We start from the raw sequence: 17,296 nt of genomic DNA, 5'->3' as shown, positions 1-17,296 counted from the left end.
AATAGAGGAAATACCGAACTTGCACACGAAAATCACTCACTACGAAAGCAAAAGACTTGGCAGACGATGCACCATCCCCCCAATGAAAAGCAGGGGTGTCACTAGCACGTTAAGAGACCATACAATAAGTGTCAGGGGACCGAGACTGTTCAACTGCCTCCCAGCACACATAAGGGGGATTACCAACAGACCCCTGGCAGTCTTCAAGCTGGCACTGGACAAGCACCTAAAGGCAGTTCCTGATCAGCCGGGCTGTGGCTCGTACGTTGGTTTGCGTGCAGCCAGCAGCAAGATCAGGCGCTGATCCACCAGGAGGCCTGGTCACAGACCGGGCCGCGGGGGCGTTGACCTTTTATTTTGTTTGATTCAGAATTCAAGATGAAAGGCAAGTGTAATATAGGAAAGGCCTGGGAATGTGATTACTGAACAGAGGAAATGTTTTAGTGCCAAGAATGTCTACATTGTTTATTTTTCACTATTTTTAAATTGGTATTTTTTTTGAATTGTGTAAAATTGTCATTTACTGAATTCTGTGTACTTATAGGGTAGTTATAATAGTTGATAGACAGTTTCTTGTGCTCAAACAATAGAACAGAAGGCATACTAGCAAAATAGCTAAGAATTTGGTCAAAAGAGCAATAGAACTCCATAAAATAGGACTCGCCTGGCAAAATCACCACTGCATAAATTGCGCCCAGACCTCTAACTTTGTGCCAGCATAATTTTGTAAGTTTTCCATCAAATTTCATACTTTTGGTGTCATTACCTTCAGAAAAAAAGATTTTCTTCCATTTCAAAAGCTGTATAGTCCTTGTGGCTTAGCACTTCTTTTTGATTATAATAATAATTCCATTTCAAAAGAATTATTTAAAAAAAAAAAGTGGACACTGGGAGCAATATTAATTTTGGTGGTGTGGACAGTGAAAGGGTTTAAAGTTAGGACTTCCTCTTCCTATAGATAGCACAAAGAAACACTTGTCCTTGTTTTCCCACATTCTTTTATAAATTTCCATGTAGGTATTATATCTGCTTTTCTGCTCTCCAGTGAAATTTTTTTTTTATGTTCAGACTACATATTACTACAGCTGCATATTCCCATTTTGATTTAAAATAGTATTCTGCTATCCATATATTTGAAAGTTATTATAAAATAGTGAAACATTGAGTTCTCACTCTAAATTATTTTCCGGTGAGAGATGGCCGGTATATTGAAAAAAAAAAAGTTATTCATAATCATCCCAAGGTCTTTTTCACTATCTGCTGCTCTTGCTATGCCATCACCAAAAATGATATCTTTGTGTGGCCTATTTGCATTGTTACCCACTGCAGCATTTTTTGAAATTCCATTATCTGTTGTGTATCCCACTTGCTTAATTCATCAAACTCCTTCTTTAAAATTTTTGTAGTTGTTAGCCAAGAATTAGGTAGCAGGGACTATAGTGGCTCTCACCATGCCCATTCATATTTTATTCCCTCACTGCTTCCACTAAATTATAATTATTTATTAAGTTATGGGGACAACACAGCCTTCTCTTCAGCTAACATATTTAAAACACTCATTCAGTCTTCCATGACTGTTAGCACATTTTGGAATTTGCTTTGAACATTTTTAATGTTTTCAACTTAAATAAATTTTACAAATTATTGTAATTTTAAAGTTTCACTTTTTTTTTTTAAGTCATGCGCTATCAAAAGATTTTACCAAGACCAAGAATGCCACATTTAACTACTATTTTGCTAAATATTTTTGAGATAATCTTTCTATAATATTTATAAATACATCCTTCACTCTCCTTGCTCTGTCATAAATTTATTGTTAATCAGCTTGACCTTTCCTATTCCCTAGTGTGCTTAGTAAGCTAAGTTTTCCTATCTCTATGCCCGCTATACCTGACACTTTGATAAGGGTACAGTACTGTTTCAACTTTCTCATAAGCCTACAGTATGCAAAATTTAATTCTGTGGGTTTTGCAGCTAATTTTATGTTAAGCAACACTGAGGCATACTGATGCTTGATAATTTGTAAGCGCCATAAAGCATAATTGATGATCAGGGTCAAAATACTTGTTCCACACCTGTTTGGTACTGTTCCAAACCCTAAGCAGCTAAGAACTTTGTCCCAGCAGTTGCTGGGAGTTTTTTTGTAACAAGTGTATTGACTATATTCAGCCTGTCTTCCTAAGAAATTTATACTTTTAAACAGTTTAATGAACATAAAAGCAATGTCAGCACCTTTATGCATCCATTCGTTTTCAAACTTTTATTTTTCTTTGAACAAAATCTCTGATCTTAATGACAAGGGAGTATGTTATTTCAATGTAACAGCGGCTTAACAGACGCTTGAAATGGTTAAGAGTGCGTAACGTCTGGAAACCATCACTATCTTCATTAGCGAAACTGAATTTTTGCATATTTGTTTGGTAAGTTTTTTCATGATATTTTGTTTTAGGAGGATGGGTGGCTGCATTGCTTTTAATTAAAGATGACTCATTTTAATTAGGCTATACTACAACCAATCAGTTTAAAGTGTACATTTATATTTGTATGTGTGTGTGTGTGTGTGTGCATACATATACACTGACTGTCTCCCACTGAGGCAGGATGATCTGAAAAAGCAACATTCATCATCATTCACTTCATCACTGTCTTGTCAGAGACTTGCCAACACTATAGTTCAGATACCCCTCCAAACTGCAAATATCCCCATCCCTCCTTCAGTGTGCAGACACTGTATTTCCCACCTCCAGGACTCATGTCCCAATAACTGATTTCCCTGAATCCCTTTACAAAATGTTACCTTGTTCACATATATAAATAAAAGCACACCACATACTCATCCCAAACACACACACACACACACACACACACATACATATTGGTACTGTACACAGATTAGAAGACAGTAAATGTTTTGTAGCATTTTTTGTATACTATACAGGGTTTAATATTACAAGGTAAATACTGTATATTCAGGTATCCTACTTTTTATGTTGTAGATGTTTCAGGCTCATAGCAGCTGTACTAAGCTCATTCAGCCATGAACATTTAATTCCACATAAAAATCGTTATTATACTTAAGCCATAGTTCGTGCATATTTCATATATGGAATTCTGATAGAAATTTCAAATGGCATAAAGCAAGGGAAACCTGTATTTGTACTTCTCTACATAGAAAATATTAAGTAATGTATTCTGTTGGTTTAAAACCATTTCAGCTTGAATCTTGGGAGCGTTTAAAATTACAGCATGTGTAGTGTATTTTAGCTTCTCTTTAAGGTACTACAGGTATATAATTTTTCATATATGGGAATATAGCTTCATAAAATTTTGCAATTTGTATTGTTGCAATCAGTTTACACAGGATAAGAATGCAGATTTATGTCAAATTTGGCCCTACTAAAGATCTTTAGGGCCTTTTTCAAATTTGCTGTGTAGATACTGTCTTCTGTGATTGCTAGCCTTGTAATGTTTTGTTTCAGTTGGATATCTTTGTCATTTTTATGAAGTTTTGGTGATTAACACCAATTATTTTCAAATTAAATATTGTGTGAATTTATTGTGAAATTGAAGTTTGATTGCATAACTTGCATGTACAGTACTGCCACACTGAGGTTGTTTAATCTGATTATTAGTGACTGTTAATGTTGTTTGTTGAAGGAATCATCATCCATCATTGCACAGTCTTAGACCAGAGCCTGAATTGGATAAGGCATATTACAGAACCAAGAAATGCACGAGAAAGTAGAGGTACTTACTATCATCCATTTGTTCACCTGTTGTCAGTGTGAAAATAATGTTGAATGGTCTCTAGGATTTAGGATTTAAGAAGTGTTATTGCTTTTCAGAATAAGGAGTTTTTAGGAAGATAAGCATAGACACATGAGGGAGTTATAAAAAAGAAAAATGTAGCATTAGGCATAATGAATTATTTAAGGATAATTAATGAAACCACCACACCTCTTGACAGTCTCTCAGGGAACTTGCATTCCTTTAGGTCATGGTATTGTAATGCTGTGTATTATATAGCTTGTTTAGCATGAAGCATGCCTGTGGGAGTGCAAATTGTAGAATAATCCTAATTATAGGAATAATAACACCTATTTTGACACTAAAAGTATTTTTACAAGATTTTTGCTACTTGGATACAAAAATTTCAGAGATAATCTTGAAATCAAAATTTCAGATATTCTGAATTCAGAATATATATTCCTCATTTGAGACTTATGAATGAGAGAAAGATAACTCTGTTTTTAAATCTTCTCTGTACATTTCAATTGTCTTCAATTGGTGAACTTACTTTGACTAATAATGGAATGTTACAAAACTTAATCAGTTTTGTCAAGACTTGTTATAAAGGCAAATTACTGTATAATCAAGACAGGTTTTTTGAAGTAATTTTTGAGTTGGAATAGTGAGTAGGAGGGAAGAGAAAAGTCTGAGAGGGTTATTAAAATTTTAAAGAATAAAGGCAGAATATCAGATGGTCAGGCTGAAACCCTACAGTAATCAGAATGAAAGATTATGAAAGTAAAATAAGAAGCAGAAGGCTTACTGGGTCATTGGTGGCAGCTCCTATTTAATACTCGACCATTCTCACTTGTGTATTTGTGCAGTGTCTTCAAACATTCCATTGTACTGTTTTGCATAAGTGATGCCACTTAGCAACTTACTCCACACGTGGGTGACTATTTCCAAACCACTATTTAAAAACCTAATTATGTCGTGAAACTGAACTTCCCATACTTTTAACTTTTTTACATGGGGGGACATAAGTTCGCCCATCTTCTGATAACATGTTCATTTTTACCCTATAATCTACCTTGTTCATAATTACTATCCCATTTGCTTTGTCTGTTTCGTAAGGTGAAGTCTAGGATCTTCCCTTAATTCGTGGTATAACTTAAATCTTTGAGGACAATTGTTAAGTTATACCATGAATTAAGGAAAGATCCTAGACTTCGCCTTAGGAAACAGACAAAGCAAGTGTGATAATGATTATGGACAAGGTAGATGACAGGGGGAAAATAAACATGATGTTAGGAGACAGGAAAACTCGTGTGCCTCTTAATATTCCACAGAAGAAATGTAGTTAGGCATTGTTGGATATTGTATATTGAAGTTTAGTGCTTAGTTTGGGTATGTATTATTATTATTTTTTTTAACACGTCAGCCATTTCCCACTGAGGCAGGGTGACCCAAAAAGAAAGAAAAAAACTTTCATTATCATTCAACACTTTCACCATCACTCATACATAATCACTGTCTTTGCGGAGGCACCTAGATACGACAGTTTAGATGTCACTCCAAACTAATGATTATTATTATTATTATTATTATTATTGCAGTATTATTATTATTATTTTGAAGTATCCAACTAAAACAGTATGAAACATTAGTACGTTAGCTATCAGAGCAAGGCAGCATCTACACAAGATTCTTCAATACCTGTGGAGAAGCTTCAAGCCCAGGGAGGTTTAATCTTTTCCAGTATTGTTGTTAATCTCAGATGTACAGAAATATTTAATGAGAAATATATTTACATTTTATAGAAATTGTTTTAATTCCTTCATTAAGGTTTGTTGTATGACAATAGTAATAATTTTTTTTCCTGGTGAATACAGATGAAATCTAAAGGAAATACTGGCCAAAACACCCAGTGTCCTACACCCCTAAAAGATAGTTCATGACTAAGCACTAGCAGCCAAGACACGTAAGCTTATCCCCATCTGGGGAAGTTCTTTGATACTAAAAGGGTCTTGATCCAAGGAAATGGAGCTACCTTTCCCTTTAATCAAATTTGATTACCTGTTTTTTTTCTTGATTCTGTATGATGATCACTACCTCTGCAGTTTGCCAGATCAACTTGGCTTGATGTTGGTGAGGGGCTCTTGATTTAGGGAATTGGATCTGTGCTCCAGTTCCCCAAATTAAGCCTGAATGCCTTCCACATCCCCCCCCCAGGCGCTGTATAATCCTCCGGGTTTAGCGCTTCCCCTTTGATTATAATAATAATAATTGGCTGTGATGAACATGATGGCTGACATACTACCAACAGCAATAGCCTTGTTGAGAGAGTATTTAACAGGGAGGTCTGGTCACAAGAATGAGAAAAGATATGTAGGTCACAGATAAAACTGTCTAACACTTCCTAATGATTATGAAAACGATGAATTTTCACAAGGATGATCACCTTTGACATGACATAGATATATCACAAAAGATTATCACCTATTTACAAAAAAATGAAAATTATTGGTATCTTATTAATATGCCATTACCAATAGTATTTGTTTACTGTATGACCTTTTATGGGTATACAGTGAACTTAGTGTGTGTTTGTAACCCATAGCACCTTATAAAATTTCACATGGATCTGGGTTGCTGCACAATGCAGTGTAACTAATAAAAATTACAGATCAAAAAGCCTTATTTGAACAAGAGGAAACCCACTATAAATATTTACCTAAATTGCAGTCACACAAACATCAATTTCTCTCAAGGGGAGGTGCTCATCAATGGTGAGCAGCGCTGTATAGCCCTTGTGGCTTAGCGCTTCTTTTTGATTATAATAATAATCAATGGTGATCGTCTCCTTGATGCAAGGTGATGTTACTACCCTTCCTTTTCTTCCTTCCTGGGATCAAACTTTGTTGCCTGCCATTCCCAGACACTGCATCACTCATACTGCTTCAGAGCTTTAAAATTATTATAATATAAAGTGCGTATATCTTTTATTGTCAGTTGTAGGTGAACCAGGTGTCAATAAAATGAAGAAAGCCAATATAAAACTTAAGTAATTTTATAGACAGGCACACACTTCAAGGGAGTTTGTGATATTGGTGAGGGGATCTTGGCCTCCCCTTCCTTAGGCTGAATCTAATTGTCTCCTGCTCCCCAGGTGCTGTACGATTCCTGTGGGTTTAGTGCTTCCCCCTTAAATACAATTCGATAGACACACTTCAAAGGGATGGGGGTTATTTGATGCTAATGAAAGACTTGATCTAAGAAATTTGACCCCGAATTAAGCCTGAATGCCTTCCACATCCCCCCTCCCAGGCGCTGTATAATCCTCCGGGTTTAGCGCTTCCCCCTTGATTATAATAATAAAATTCACAGTGAAACTAATGTATAGTTTGAAAAGACACAGTACAGTATAAGTGCTAAATTTTATTCAGAGTATTTCAGTCTTGGAACCTTGGTGAATCCAAATGTACCCTAATGGAAATAAGTCACTTTGACTTTTTTGGGTTATCCTAGACACTTACACTGTATGATAATCGTACTTATGTTTACCTGTGCCTAAATAAACTTACTAACAGACACATAAGCTTGCATAATTGGGAAGACCCTGAATGACAGAGCTTTATAGGTTTAGTGGGGAGTCACCTGATGGCCATACCTGACTCACTCCCACGGATCAAGCTTGAATGCCTCCCATGTCCCAGGAGAGCTTTACAACCTATATGAGTTTAATGCATCCCCTTGATTAAAATAAATGAGGGGCAAAGCTTGTTCAGTGATCATGTGTAGTGGCAGTGTAACCTTTAGTTTTTTGTATGACCCTCTCTCAAGGGAGGTGTGTTGATGCTGGTGAGGGGCTCTTGAAACAAGAAATGGGTGTATTTCCCTTTCCTTCCTTTGAACCTGGTTAACTCTCATTCCTCCAAGTGATGTACAACCCCTACAGATTTAGCATTTCCCAGTGAAGGCAATAAAATAATGCGTATGAGGCTCTGTGATGATCGTGTGTTCATTACCCTAGTTCACCAGGTGCTTCCTCTGTGTTCATATGAACCACACATACTAGACATAGTTCGTGCTCAATAAAAGTCATGACTTGTACATTTGCCTTGGTACTTCTCTAAGATTGGCTCACAGAAGACGACAGATTTAATGGTGACATTAATCCGAAAGGTTAGCAATGAAAGATAGCACAAGAAAGCCATTATATCTAACATATTTCCACTGGGGTCTTTTGTTCCTCTTCCCCAGGATGCTACCCTCAGCAATCAACTAACATCCAGGTATGTACTGGTAAGTTTATTTAGGCACAGGTACACAACTATATTTATCATACAGTATAAATTACCTAGGGTAACCCATAGCAGTCAGACAAAGTGACTTACATGTATTTCCAATGGGGTCCTTATAAAATCTTATTTAAACCTTAGAAGTTAAAACAACTAAGTAACAGCTTCCCGCTGAGTGTGGTTTAGCGCTTCTTTTTGATTATAATAATAATAATTCCTGCTGAGTGAACAGAGGCATCAGGTGTAAAGAGACATTCAGCTTCAAATTTTTATTTCTCTTATTCTGTACAAAGAGGTGCTGTATGACCCTTGTGGGTTTAACACTTAGTTATGATAATAATAATATGCTGTACAAAGATAATGTAATTTACATGTAATAAAATAGTGTTAGGTACAAAAAAAAAAAACTAATATGGAAATGTATTTCAGGCAAATTAATTCTACTTATTAAAGATGTGACCTTTCTAGGGTGGTGCTCTTGATTCACAGATTTAGAGCTACCCTCCATTTCCTCAAATTAATCCTGATTACCTCCCATTATTCCTCAGGTGCTGTATGACCCCTATGGGTTTAGCTTTCCCATAAATGTATCAGCCCTTGTTCTGCGCTAGTAACAAAATGGTAAATACGTATTGAATAAAGGGCCCCTCAAGGGAGGGTCCTTGATGCTGGTGAGGGGCTCTTGATCTAGGGAATTGGATCTGTGCTCCGGTTCCCTGAATTAAGCCTGAATACCTTCCATCCCCCCCTGCAGTGCTGTATGACCCTTGTGGTTTAGTGCTTTTTTTTTATTATAATAATCCATCCCACCCACAGGCACTGTATAATCCTAGGGGTTTAGCACTTCCTCATGAATATAATAATACTGAATTAAGGGACTCCATTGAGTTCTGTGGAAATAATGGAAAAATAATGGGTGGTGAATGTTGCAACAAGGAGAAGGCTGGAGGTAGTGAAGATGCCCAGCCTAGCCTAACATATCCTAGCCTAGTGTACACTGGAAACACTAGTGTTGGCATCCAAAAAAGTGGACCCGACCTTCCCTGGGATGATGATTAATAATGATAAATGACAGAACCATGTTTGCAAAATAGTAATTTTTACTGCAATTTCAGTTGCCTTTCTCCAAGGGAGATGCCTAGACTTTCGAGGGGCTCTTGTTCCAAGGAATTGAAGTAACTCTCTACTTCCTTGGATCAAATCTGATTGCCTTTTACTCTTCCTCCCAGAAACTGCATTACCCCTACGGGTTTAACGCTCCTCAATCAATATTACAATATTACATAATTTTATTTTCTACAAAAGCATGTGTATTGTAAGTTATTTTTTAAAGACAAACATTGCTTTACAACTTTCGGGTTTAGTGCTTAACTTGCTCAATAATAATAATAATATATATTAATAAACCTTCTAGAATTTACATAAGAAAGTCAGTGCAAAAAAAAATTGTATATTGCATTTGGTATTTATTATCACTCCTAGATTAACTTGATAATTAAAAATGAACATAACTGATAATACAACGTTTCTGTAAGTGTTTATAATGTGATATGTTAGATTTAATGATGGATTTGAAGTATAAATGAAATATAAAGTTGATATATTATTATCAGCAGATGCATCAAAACACAGCTGTCAGTGGAGCCACACGGGCCGGTCTGCAAACTGCTGCATTTACACCTTATTATGGAAGTTTTACCCACATATATGGTAAATTTCTGCTACCCTATGGGATTTTTAATGTCATTTAAGTGCGGTGGATCAAGTTGAATGTTAAGTTGATGCCTGGCCTGGTTGTGTCGAGGTGAACACTAGTGTCTCCCAGCAGCTTAAACTAGTCGTGTTTGCAGATGACATAATTTATGTCATCTTATATCCATACTTCTTTCTCCTCAATAATACTGTTAGTTAAGATTGCAAAATGTTGCACAGATGTCTCATTCTTCACTTTGTCGGTTTTATAAACCATTTACTTGGAAATAAGTCACTCTGTCTTGATTTTTTTGGTTATCCTGGGTAATTTTCACATGTATTACTATGAATAACTAAAGTGTAATGAACACTTGTCAGTGCTCAGTAATAACCCACATGGAGACAGAAACTCGGAAGATTAATTGATCTGTATATTTCGACCTCCTCCTGGAAGAAGGGGGGTCAAAATATACAGATCAATTAATCTTCTTGAGTTTCCGTCTCCATGTGAGTTACTATTGAGTATATGTTACTATGTAAAAATACCACAGTGAAAATTGGAAATAAAATTTTGAGTGCTTTCATGTGCTTACACGTACATCTGAAGACGTATGTGTAAGCACATGAAGACACATGTGAAAGCGCTCTGGTTTTATTTCCTATTTTCACTGGTATTTTTACATATTTGCAATCACATGTGTTATTGTTATTTCTTCCATATTTTACTATGTATGATAATTGTGCTTACGTGGACCTGTACCTAAATGAACTTATTTACTTTGTCTGATTTTCTTGGCTTGTACTGTAATTTACCTGCAGTAAGCAGGTGATATCACAGTATGTAAAATAACCACTGTGAAAAATAGTGAAATTCCAAGCGCTTTCGTGATCTCTCTCATTATCAATGATAATAATAATATGAGAGATCATGAAATCTCTTGGGAATTTCACTATTTTTTACTGTTTATTTTGCATATGTTACTGTACCTAAGTTTATTTAGGTACAGGTACACTTATGTGTACCTGTACCTAAATAAACTTACCTACACTTTTAATGATGACCTCATAAAGATATCTACTTGAGTGTTAACCATCAAAGTCATACTCAGTTTTGATAACACCACCTACACAATGTTTGGAAATAAAGCTAAAAACATTCAGTTGAAAATAATGACAATACATATATTGATGACAATATGAGGGGAAAATAATTAGGTCTACAACTTAATGCCCCTCAAGGGAGGTTCCTTGACACTGGTGAGGGGCTCTTGATCTAGGCCATTAGATCTGTGCTCTAGTTTCCTGAATTGAGCCTGAATACCTTCCGTTTCCCCCCCCACATGTGCTGTATAGTCCTAAGGGTTGAGTGCTCCCCCATAATTATAATAATTATAATACAACTTAATGGCAAAATAAAATTCAATGCTCACATCTAGCGTATCTTTAATGAAATTTCTAAAAGTGGGTATTCTTTCAAAATAAGTTAGATTACCATGCTCAGTACTGTACAGACCTCAAACATTATCCACTCTGTGCTATTCTATGCTGGTTTAATGCTTATTTTGATTATTATTGTACTATAATTTATCCTTACCTTACCAATGTTCATGGGGATCTACAACAGATCACCTAAAGCTGATCATAACTCAACAAAAATATGCTATGGAATGATCACTCAGTCTTGTTCTGGATGACACACATCTCTTCCTTCATCCTTTTCAAAAGTCTAAATTTACTTGCCGTACAAAATAGCCCCTCAATATTACCATGCATGTCCATGGTAAAAGGCTTGTTGAAAAAGTGAATAAATGGCATGTTCAGCAGTGCTCTGTTGGGGTTAACATTTATTGTGTTTTTTTTTTTTTTTTGGGGGGGGGGGAGGTATCCTAGGTAATTTACACATGTTGCTCTGTATGATAATTGCACTTATGTGTACCTGTACCTAAATAAACTTACTTGTTTTATGCTGCATCAGCATGTCTCCAAATAAGATAAATATGATGCAGCCTCAGCTATTCATTTGCAAAATCAATTCATTCAATATTACTGATGTCATTTTTCTTTAAAACTACCCAAGACTAATGAAATAAGTTCTTTCATCCCTTCAGCTCATCTGTGTCTTCAGTTTCCACCAGTGTTTTCATGATCTAGGTCTTCTTATTCAAACAGAATGTCACTTACTGCCTTATCAGTTTCTTATAAGATTTTTGTATTTCATAACCATGTTTATCCTAGTCCTTTTCTCTGCCAAGATTGTCAGGTTCATTTCCTTTGAACTTTCCTCAGAGTGTATTTCTCTCGCTTTTGGTGCTAATCTGGTTGCAAAATTTATGACCCTTCCAAATTTCTGCATGTGTTTGAGCAGGTGTAGGCTCCATGCTTAAAGATTTTTGGAATTTTACTTTTTGCCAAATTCATTTGAATTTTTTGACTGGGAATTTGAAATCCAGCAACTTCCTAACAGCCTAAGACTGCTTATTGAATACAAAGAGATCTGGAAACATATAGTGAGGAGAGGTCAGGAGAGACAAAGTAGGTAATACCGAAACATTGCTTGCTGAAGCTGAGGGGGCATGGCTGGGTAGTTAGTGTAGCTTGATCACGGTATCCTAGTTAGGTAAAATCATCAAAGCCAGAGTTTCAGAAATGCCAAAACACCCCTTTCCCCTTTTTGTAACTGTGTTCGATATTGATATCATAACCCTGCTGCCAAATAAATACACATACAGAATGCATTCATTGTTCACATCAGGAACTGGAGAAGCATGCAGAATTCTTGAAGCAGTCTCAATATATTTAGCTGATATCAATGAACAAAACAGAATTTACATGCTAGTAAGACTCCATCACTCACACCATTGTAAGTGATTCGTATAATAAAAATGTTACCATGACTTGGTCTCTGCTTCCTCAAATTGGCATCTGATATGATCATTGTTTGCCCTCTACCTCATCTGTGACCTTCTTGCTTCGCATTTACCCTATTCCGAGCCTTACCCCAGGGTGCTCCCTTGCAATGTAGGTATTTGTGTGTTTTTGTTTGCCAGTAAAACCCAGTCCTTGATGAAACAAAAGAAAGGTGTTCTCAGCAACATAGTGTCTTTCGTACTGACTCTTCTTAACTTATTAGTTTTGGCACAAGTGAAACAAAATCAAGAGCAGATCAACCTCTGGTTTATTTTTCAAGTTTTCTCTTGATTAATTAGGGACAAGAATGCCAAAATAGATGCAGTTTTTATTTGATACACTCATGTTTTTTGTCGCCTTTTTTATGGTACATAGTCTTGCCGAGATGCTACCCCATGATTCTGCAGATATAAGTTCTCTAACTGTACAACTTCAGTAATTTGATGAAAATGGTTTTGAAAACCCACAAGTTGGAGAAAGAAACTCTTGTGCAACTTTACTGAAGAAATGTTTTGCCAGCCAGTGGCTTCTTCAATCCTCATCTTTTTCTGTTCTTCTATGTATTGGTCTGAAGAAGCCATTGGCTGGTGAAATATTTCTTCAGTAAAGATTACGTAATGTTGCACAAGTGTCTCATTCTTCGACTTCAGTAGTTGCTTCTGCAGATGAAGAAAGTTATTTTCCATAGTTTAGTAAGCTTTGTGGGAACTAGGATATGAATTATGATTCTCTAATCAGATGAGGCAGAAAGTGCTCTTGTTCCTTTTGCGCTAAAGTAAAAGATGGATTACATTTAGATTAAGATGTTTGCAAGCAACTTCACATTGAAGAATTAGTAAAATGATTTGGACATTGAAATTAAGGGAGTGGTATGGGAAAGAATTTGTCATGTTTAAATATGAGTTTAAATATGATTTCATGTTCATAAAAGTTTTTTGAATGACTTTCATGATCAAGCTGGTTTCATCTATGTGGTTCATCCTGGTTTCAACCATTTCATGGGCTAGGCTAGTCATCCATTTCATGTATTTTTGGAGCATTGTTTGCAAGGGAGAGGGAGGTTGTGGCTTCATAATTTTTGTCCTTTTACTCTACAGTAGAACTCGGGTGTTTAAATGCACCGGACCTCAAACAAACCTGAGTTTGAACAGTTTTGTTCAGAAAAAATAGACCCAGTCTTTGAATGTTTTTCTGGCGTGTGAACACACTGGCTTATTTACAATTCAGTTCAAAAAAAAAAAAAAACTTTACAGGAAAACCGTTTCAGAAGTGCTTTGAAGTGACTCCTGACAATGGCCTAACTCTGAGACTTTTGGATGAGTCAGTTCAACATCCTCCAGTGTGTGAGACTGATAATTAAAGCCTGGGGATATACTGTTTTGGACATCAAACTTCTCAGTTTGAACACCACCTAAGAACCAAATAAGTTCAAACATTGGGTTTCCACTGTATATTTTTCCACTCGCATGAGAATGTGTGTGTATTTACAGACAAATAATTTTAATTTTATTTTATTTTGCAGGATGTGGAACACAGTAGAGCTTACATCGATCAGTTGTATTCCAATGACTCACATAAATGCTTCCAGGCAGTTAGGTAAGATTAAAGCAGGTTTAAGTGTACTTGTATTTGGTATTTGTAATATTTTAGTCAATAGCAGACACAAAATTGTATCAATTTTCCTTGAAATGGACTGGAGTATTAAGGTATAGATATCATAGGTATTATACCATTAGAGATGTATTTTTTAGTTTGGGCTTTTATGTGATTTTCTGTTCATAAATTTTTAATGCCAGTAATTTTTTAATATATTTTTTGTGTGGAGGAAGAACATTTCCTTAATCCATGGCTTCTTTACAGTGAACTAAAATTTGCTGTGATTGGAAGTGTTCGTGAGAAAGGAACCATCATTGAGCAAGGAGTGGTGGTTCGACTTCTGCAGATCCTCCGTTCATCAGAATTAGATATCTTGCTCAAGACAGAAGTTGTAACAGTCCTGAATTCACTAGCTAAGGGTCTACCAGAACATGCATCATCTCTTGTACAGGCAGGATTGTTGCCAGCTCTCTGGGAACGTAAGTAATTTTCAGTGCTTCTTTACCCGATTTTCTCCAATTTTGTTTTGGTACGGTTTCATTTGTTATGTAAATGGACACAAATGCAACTAATGTGACATTTTATTGTGGCAACGTTTTGCTCTCCAGGAACTTTGTCAAGCCATTATGGCTTGACAAAGCTCCTGGAGAGCAAAATGTTGCCACAATAAAATATCACATTACTGTAGTTGCATCTGTACTTTTACCTAACACAGAATTATTAAGCATGTCAAAGAAGGTTTGTTCACAAAATGAAATTCACAACTGTACATTTCTGAATATCTACAGTGAATAGCTGGCCTGATCTCAGATTGGACTGTGGGGGTGTTGACCCCCGAAACCCCCTCCAGGTGTTTTAAAACTGATGATGATTCTTTTTAAAAAATTTTCTTTTTTGGGACTTTTTTTTTTTATGTACGCAATCTTGGCTTTCTAAAACATTATTTAATTTTTTGTCTTTGTGTTAAATACAACATTTTCTGGACTAGAAATTGAAACATGTGCTGGGGGAAGCGGCACCAGCGCTTACACTCAGATGATCCTCTGCTGCCTGAGGTCGGTGTACCGTCAGGGCTGCGCACCTCCTCCACCGTCATGGGATCACAAGCTGCTCACCACTCTCATACAACATGGTTATCATCCACCTAGCAACCAAGAGTGTGTTGCCAACATCCTTGCTCATGCCTGCAAGGTATCCAGGGTTTGTGTACCTTATGCTTTTTGTGATGCATGATATGTTAAGTTGAATTTAGGTTTGAAATATTGACCTTAAATCATGATTATACATTTGGCATTTTTATTATAATGAGTATTTTGAGTCAGTTTGAATTAGCTTCATTTATTTGTAAGTATTCAGTTACATCCTATTTTCCCTGTTAATTGTTTAGGGTGTTCTCTGATAAAAACATCTTCCCTAAATATTTCACTTACCTTTCAGTATACAGTACAGTAGTATGAAAATGTAATGCATTTACAAGCTAGCGAAGCCTTTGTATTGGAGAATTTAACACTGGCCAAAAAAATACAGTGCTTTACTGCCATACTTTTTTTTTTGCATCACATGACCATCATCCATATTATGCATTAAACAGCCATGGGGCTATTAAATAACACCGACACACTCCTATATTATTTTTTATATTTAATTGGGAATTCTTTACTTCTGTTAAGACTCCTTGCTATAGGTAACACTCTTTAATATTTATACACATGCACTGTGTATAAATTTGCACTGTGACAAAAATTACTCACCCAGAGTGTTCAGGCCAACGACCTTTCTTGCCTCTCTTTCTACCTGATTATTCATAATCTTTACACTGCTCTATCCTACCCCATTCCTTTCCCTCCCTGGTCTTGCCATCCTTATGGCCTAATGTATGATATTTATAAACCCCTGGAAAGAGCAGTACATGTTCAAATGTAGTATTATGGGTAGAACAAGCCACATGGAGTGGAAATCTTTAGCTCTAGATCTTTCACACTCGTGTGTCATCAGGAGCTATGAAATGTTACAATATTAGCTTGGTTGAGTACAAATAGGAAGCGCGTGTGTCTTGCGCCCAGTAGACAAAAGATTAAGCCTCCACCACGTTTTGCTCTGAATGACCCACATGGGTTTAGTGCCTAGAATCATTTTAACAAATAGCAACAGGTAGAAGGAGAAATTTTTTAAGGTGAGGGAGGAGCATATCACCAGTGGCCCATGACACAAAGTGTGAGAATTTCTCCTATCTGTTGTTAGTATTTCAACACTGCATAGCTCTTAATGATATACAAGTGTGAAAGATCTAGAGTTAAGGATTTCCATCCCCATGTGACTTATTCTGCATGCAAGTGTATTGCATAGTATTATGCAATTAGAAACCTGTTTAATTCCTTTAACCCTTTGAGGGTCGACAGGCCCTCTCCGAAACTCGTTCTCAGGGTCGGCCAAATTTAAAAAAAAAAAAAATTATTTTCTCTTATGAAAAGATAGAGAATCTTTTCCCGATCATAAAGACACCAAAAGTTTGAAATTTGATAGAAAACTTACGGAATTATGCTCTCGCAAAGTTAGCGGTCTCGGCGATGTTTACGCATCGGCGATTTTGCCCACTTTGAGCCCCATTTTCGGCCAATTTCACTGTACTAGTCGACAAAAAACATGAATATTTCGCTAGAACTCCATTTTTTCTATCGAATGGGTGCAAGAAACCACCCATTTATAAATTCAACTATCCAGTACAGTGGTCAGAATTTAGCAATTTTGCCAATTTCACACAAATTTCAAAAGATGCCAATTTCTGAATAGGGTCCAGAATAAACAAGATAGACATTCCTGGCACTAAAATGACATTTCCTCTAGTCATTAGTCATGTCTCAAGGCCCCTCTTATATTCTTTTGCTTTCCACTTTGAATTTTTATTTTCACAAAAAATATAAGATTTACTGTTATGCAGACTACTGCATTAGTGTAAAAAATGGTATAAATATTATTGGTGCACTTGTAAAAGAATATTAGACTCACCAGTTGATCTCAATTTCTGTAATATGTCTTCCATTCTATAAAATGAGACCAAGAAAACTAGAATA

The 17,296-nt window shown here is 36.1% G+C and overlaps 1 protein-coding gene across 2 annotated transcripts in view; it reads left to right on the top strand.

Moving 5' to 3' along the window:
• The first annotated feature begins 9,621 nt into the window (after nucleotides 1–9,621).
• Nucleotides 9,622–17,296, top strand: part of LOC128698608 (armadillo repeat-containing protein 8) — a 30,131-nt gene continuing 22,456 nt past the window's right edge. The window contains exons 1-4 of one of the 2 annotated variants that reach the window (XM_053790941.2): nucleotides 9,622–9,740; nucleotides 14,152–14,225; nucleotides 14,490–14,704; nucleotides 15,214–15,416. In XM_053790941.2, the coding sequence (XP_053646916.1) occupies nucleotides 9,717–9,740; nucleotides 14,152–14,225; nucleotides 14,490–14,704; nucleotides 15,214–15,416 (516 nt within the window). In that variant the 5' untranslated portion in view covers nucleotides 9,622–9,716. Of the gene's footprint in view, nucleotides 9,741–14,151; nucleotides 14,226–14,489; nucleotides 14,705–15,213; nucleotides 15,426–17,296 lie in introns of both variants that reach the window. The other variant, XM_053790939.2, reaches the window with a different exon arrangement.

Source organism: Cherax quadricarinatus, chromosome 88 (assembly GCF_038502225.1).
Source record: "Cherax quadricarinatus isolate ZL_2023a chromosome 88, ASM3850222v1, whole genome shotgun sequence".
Classification (NCBI taxonomy): Eukaryota; Metazoa; Arthropoda; class Malacostraca; order Decapoda; family Parastacidae; genus Cherax; species Cherax quadricarinatus.
This window is presented reverse-complemented; position numbering and strand designations above follow the sequence as displayed.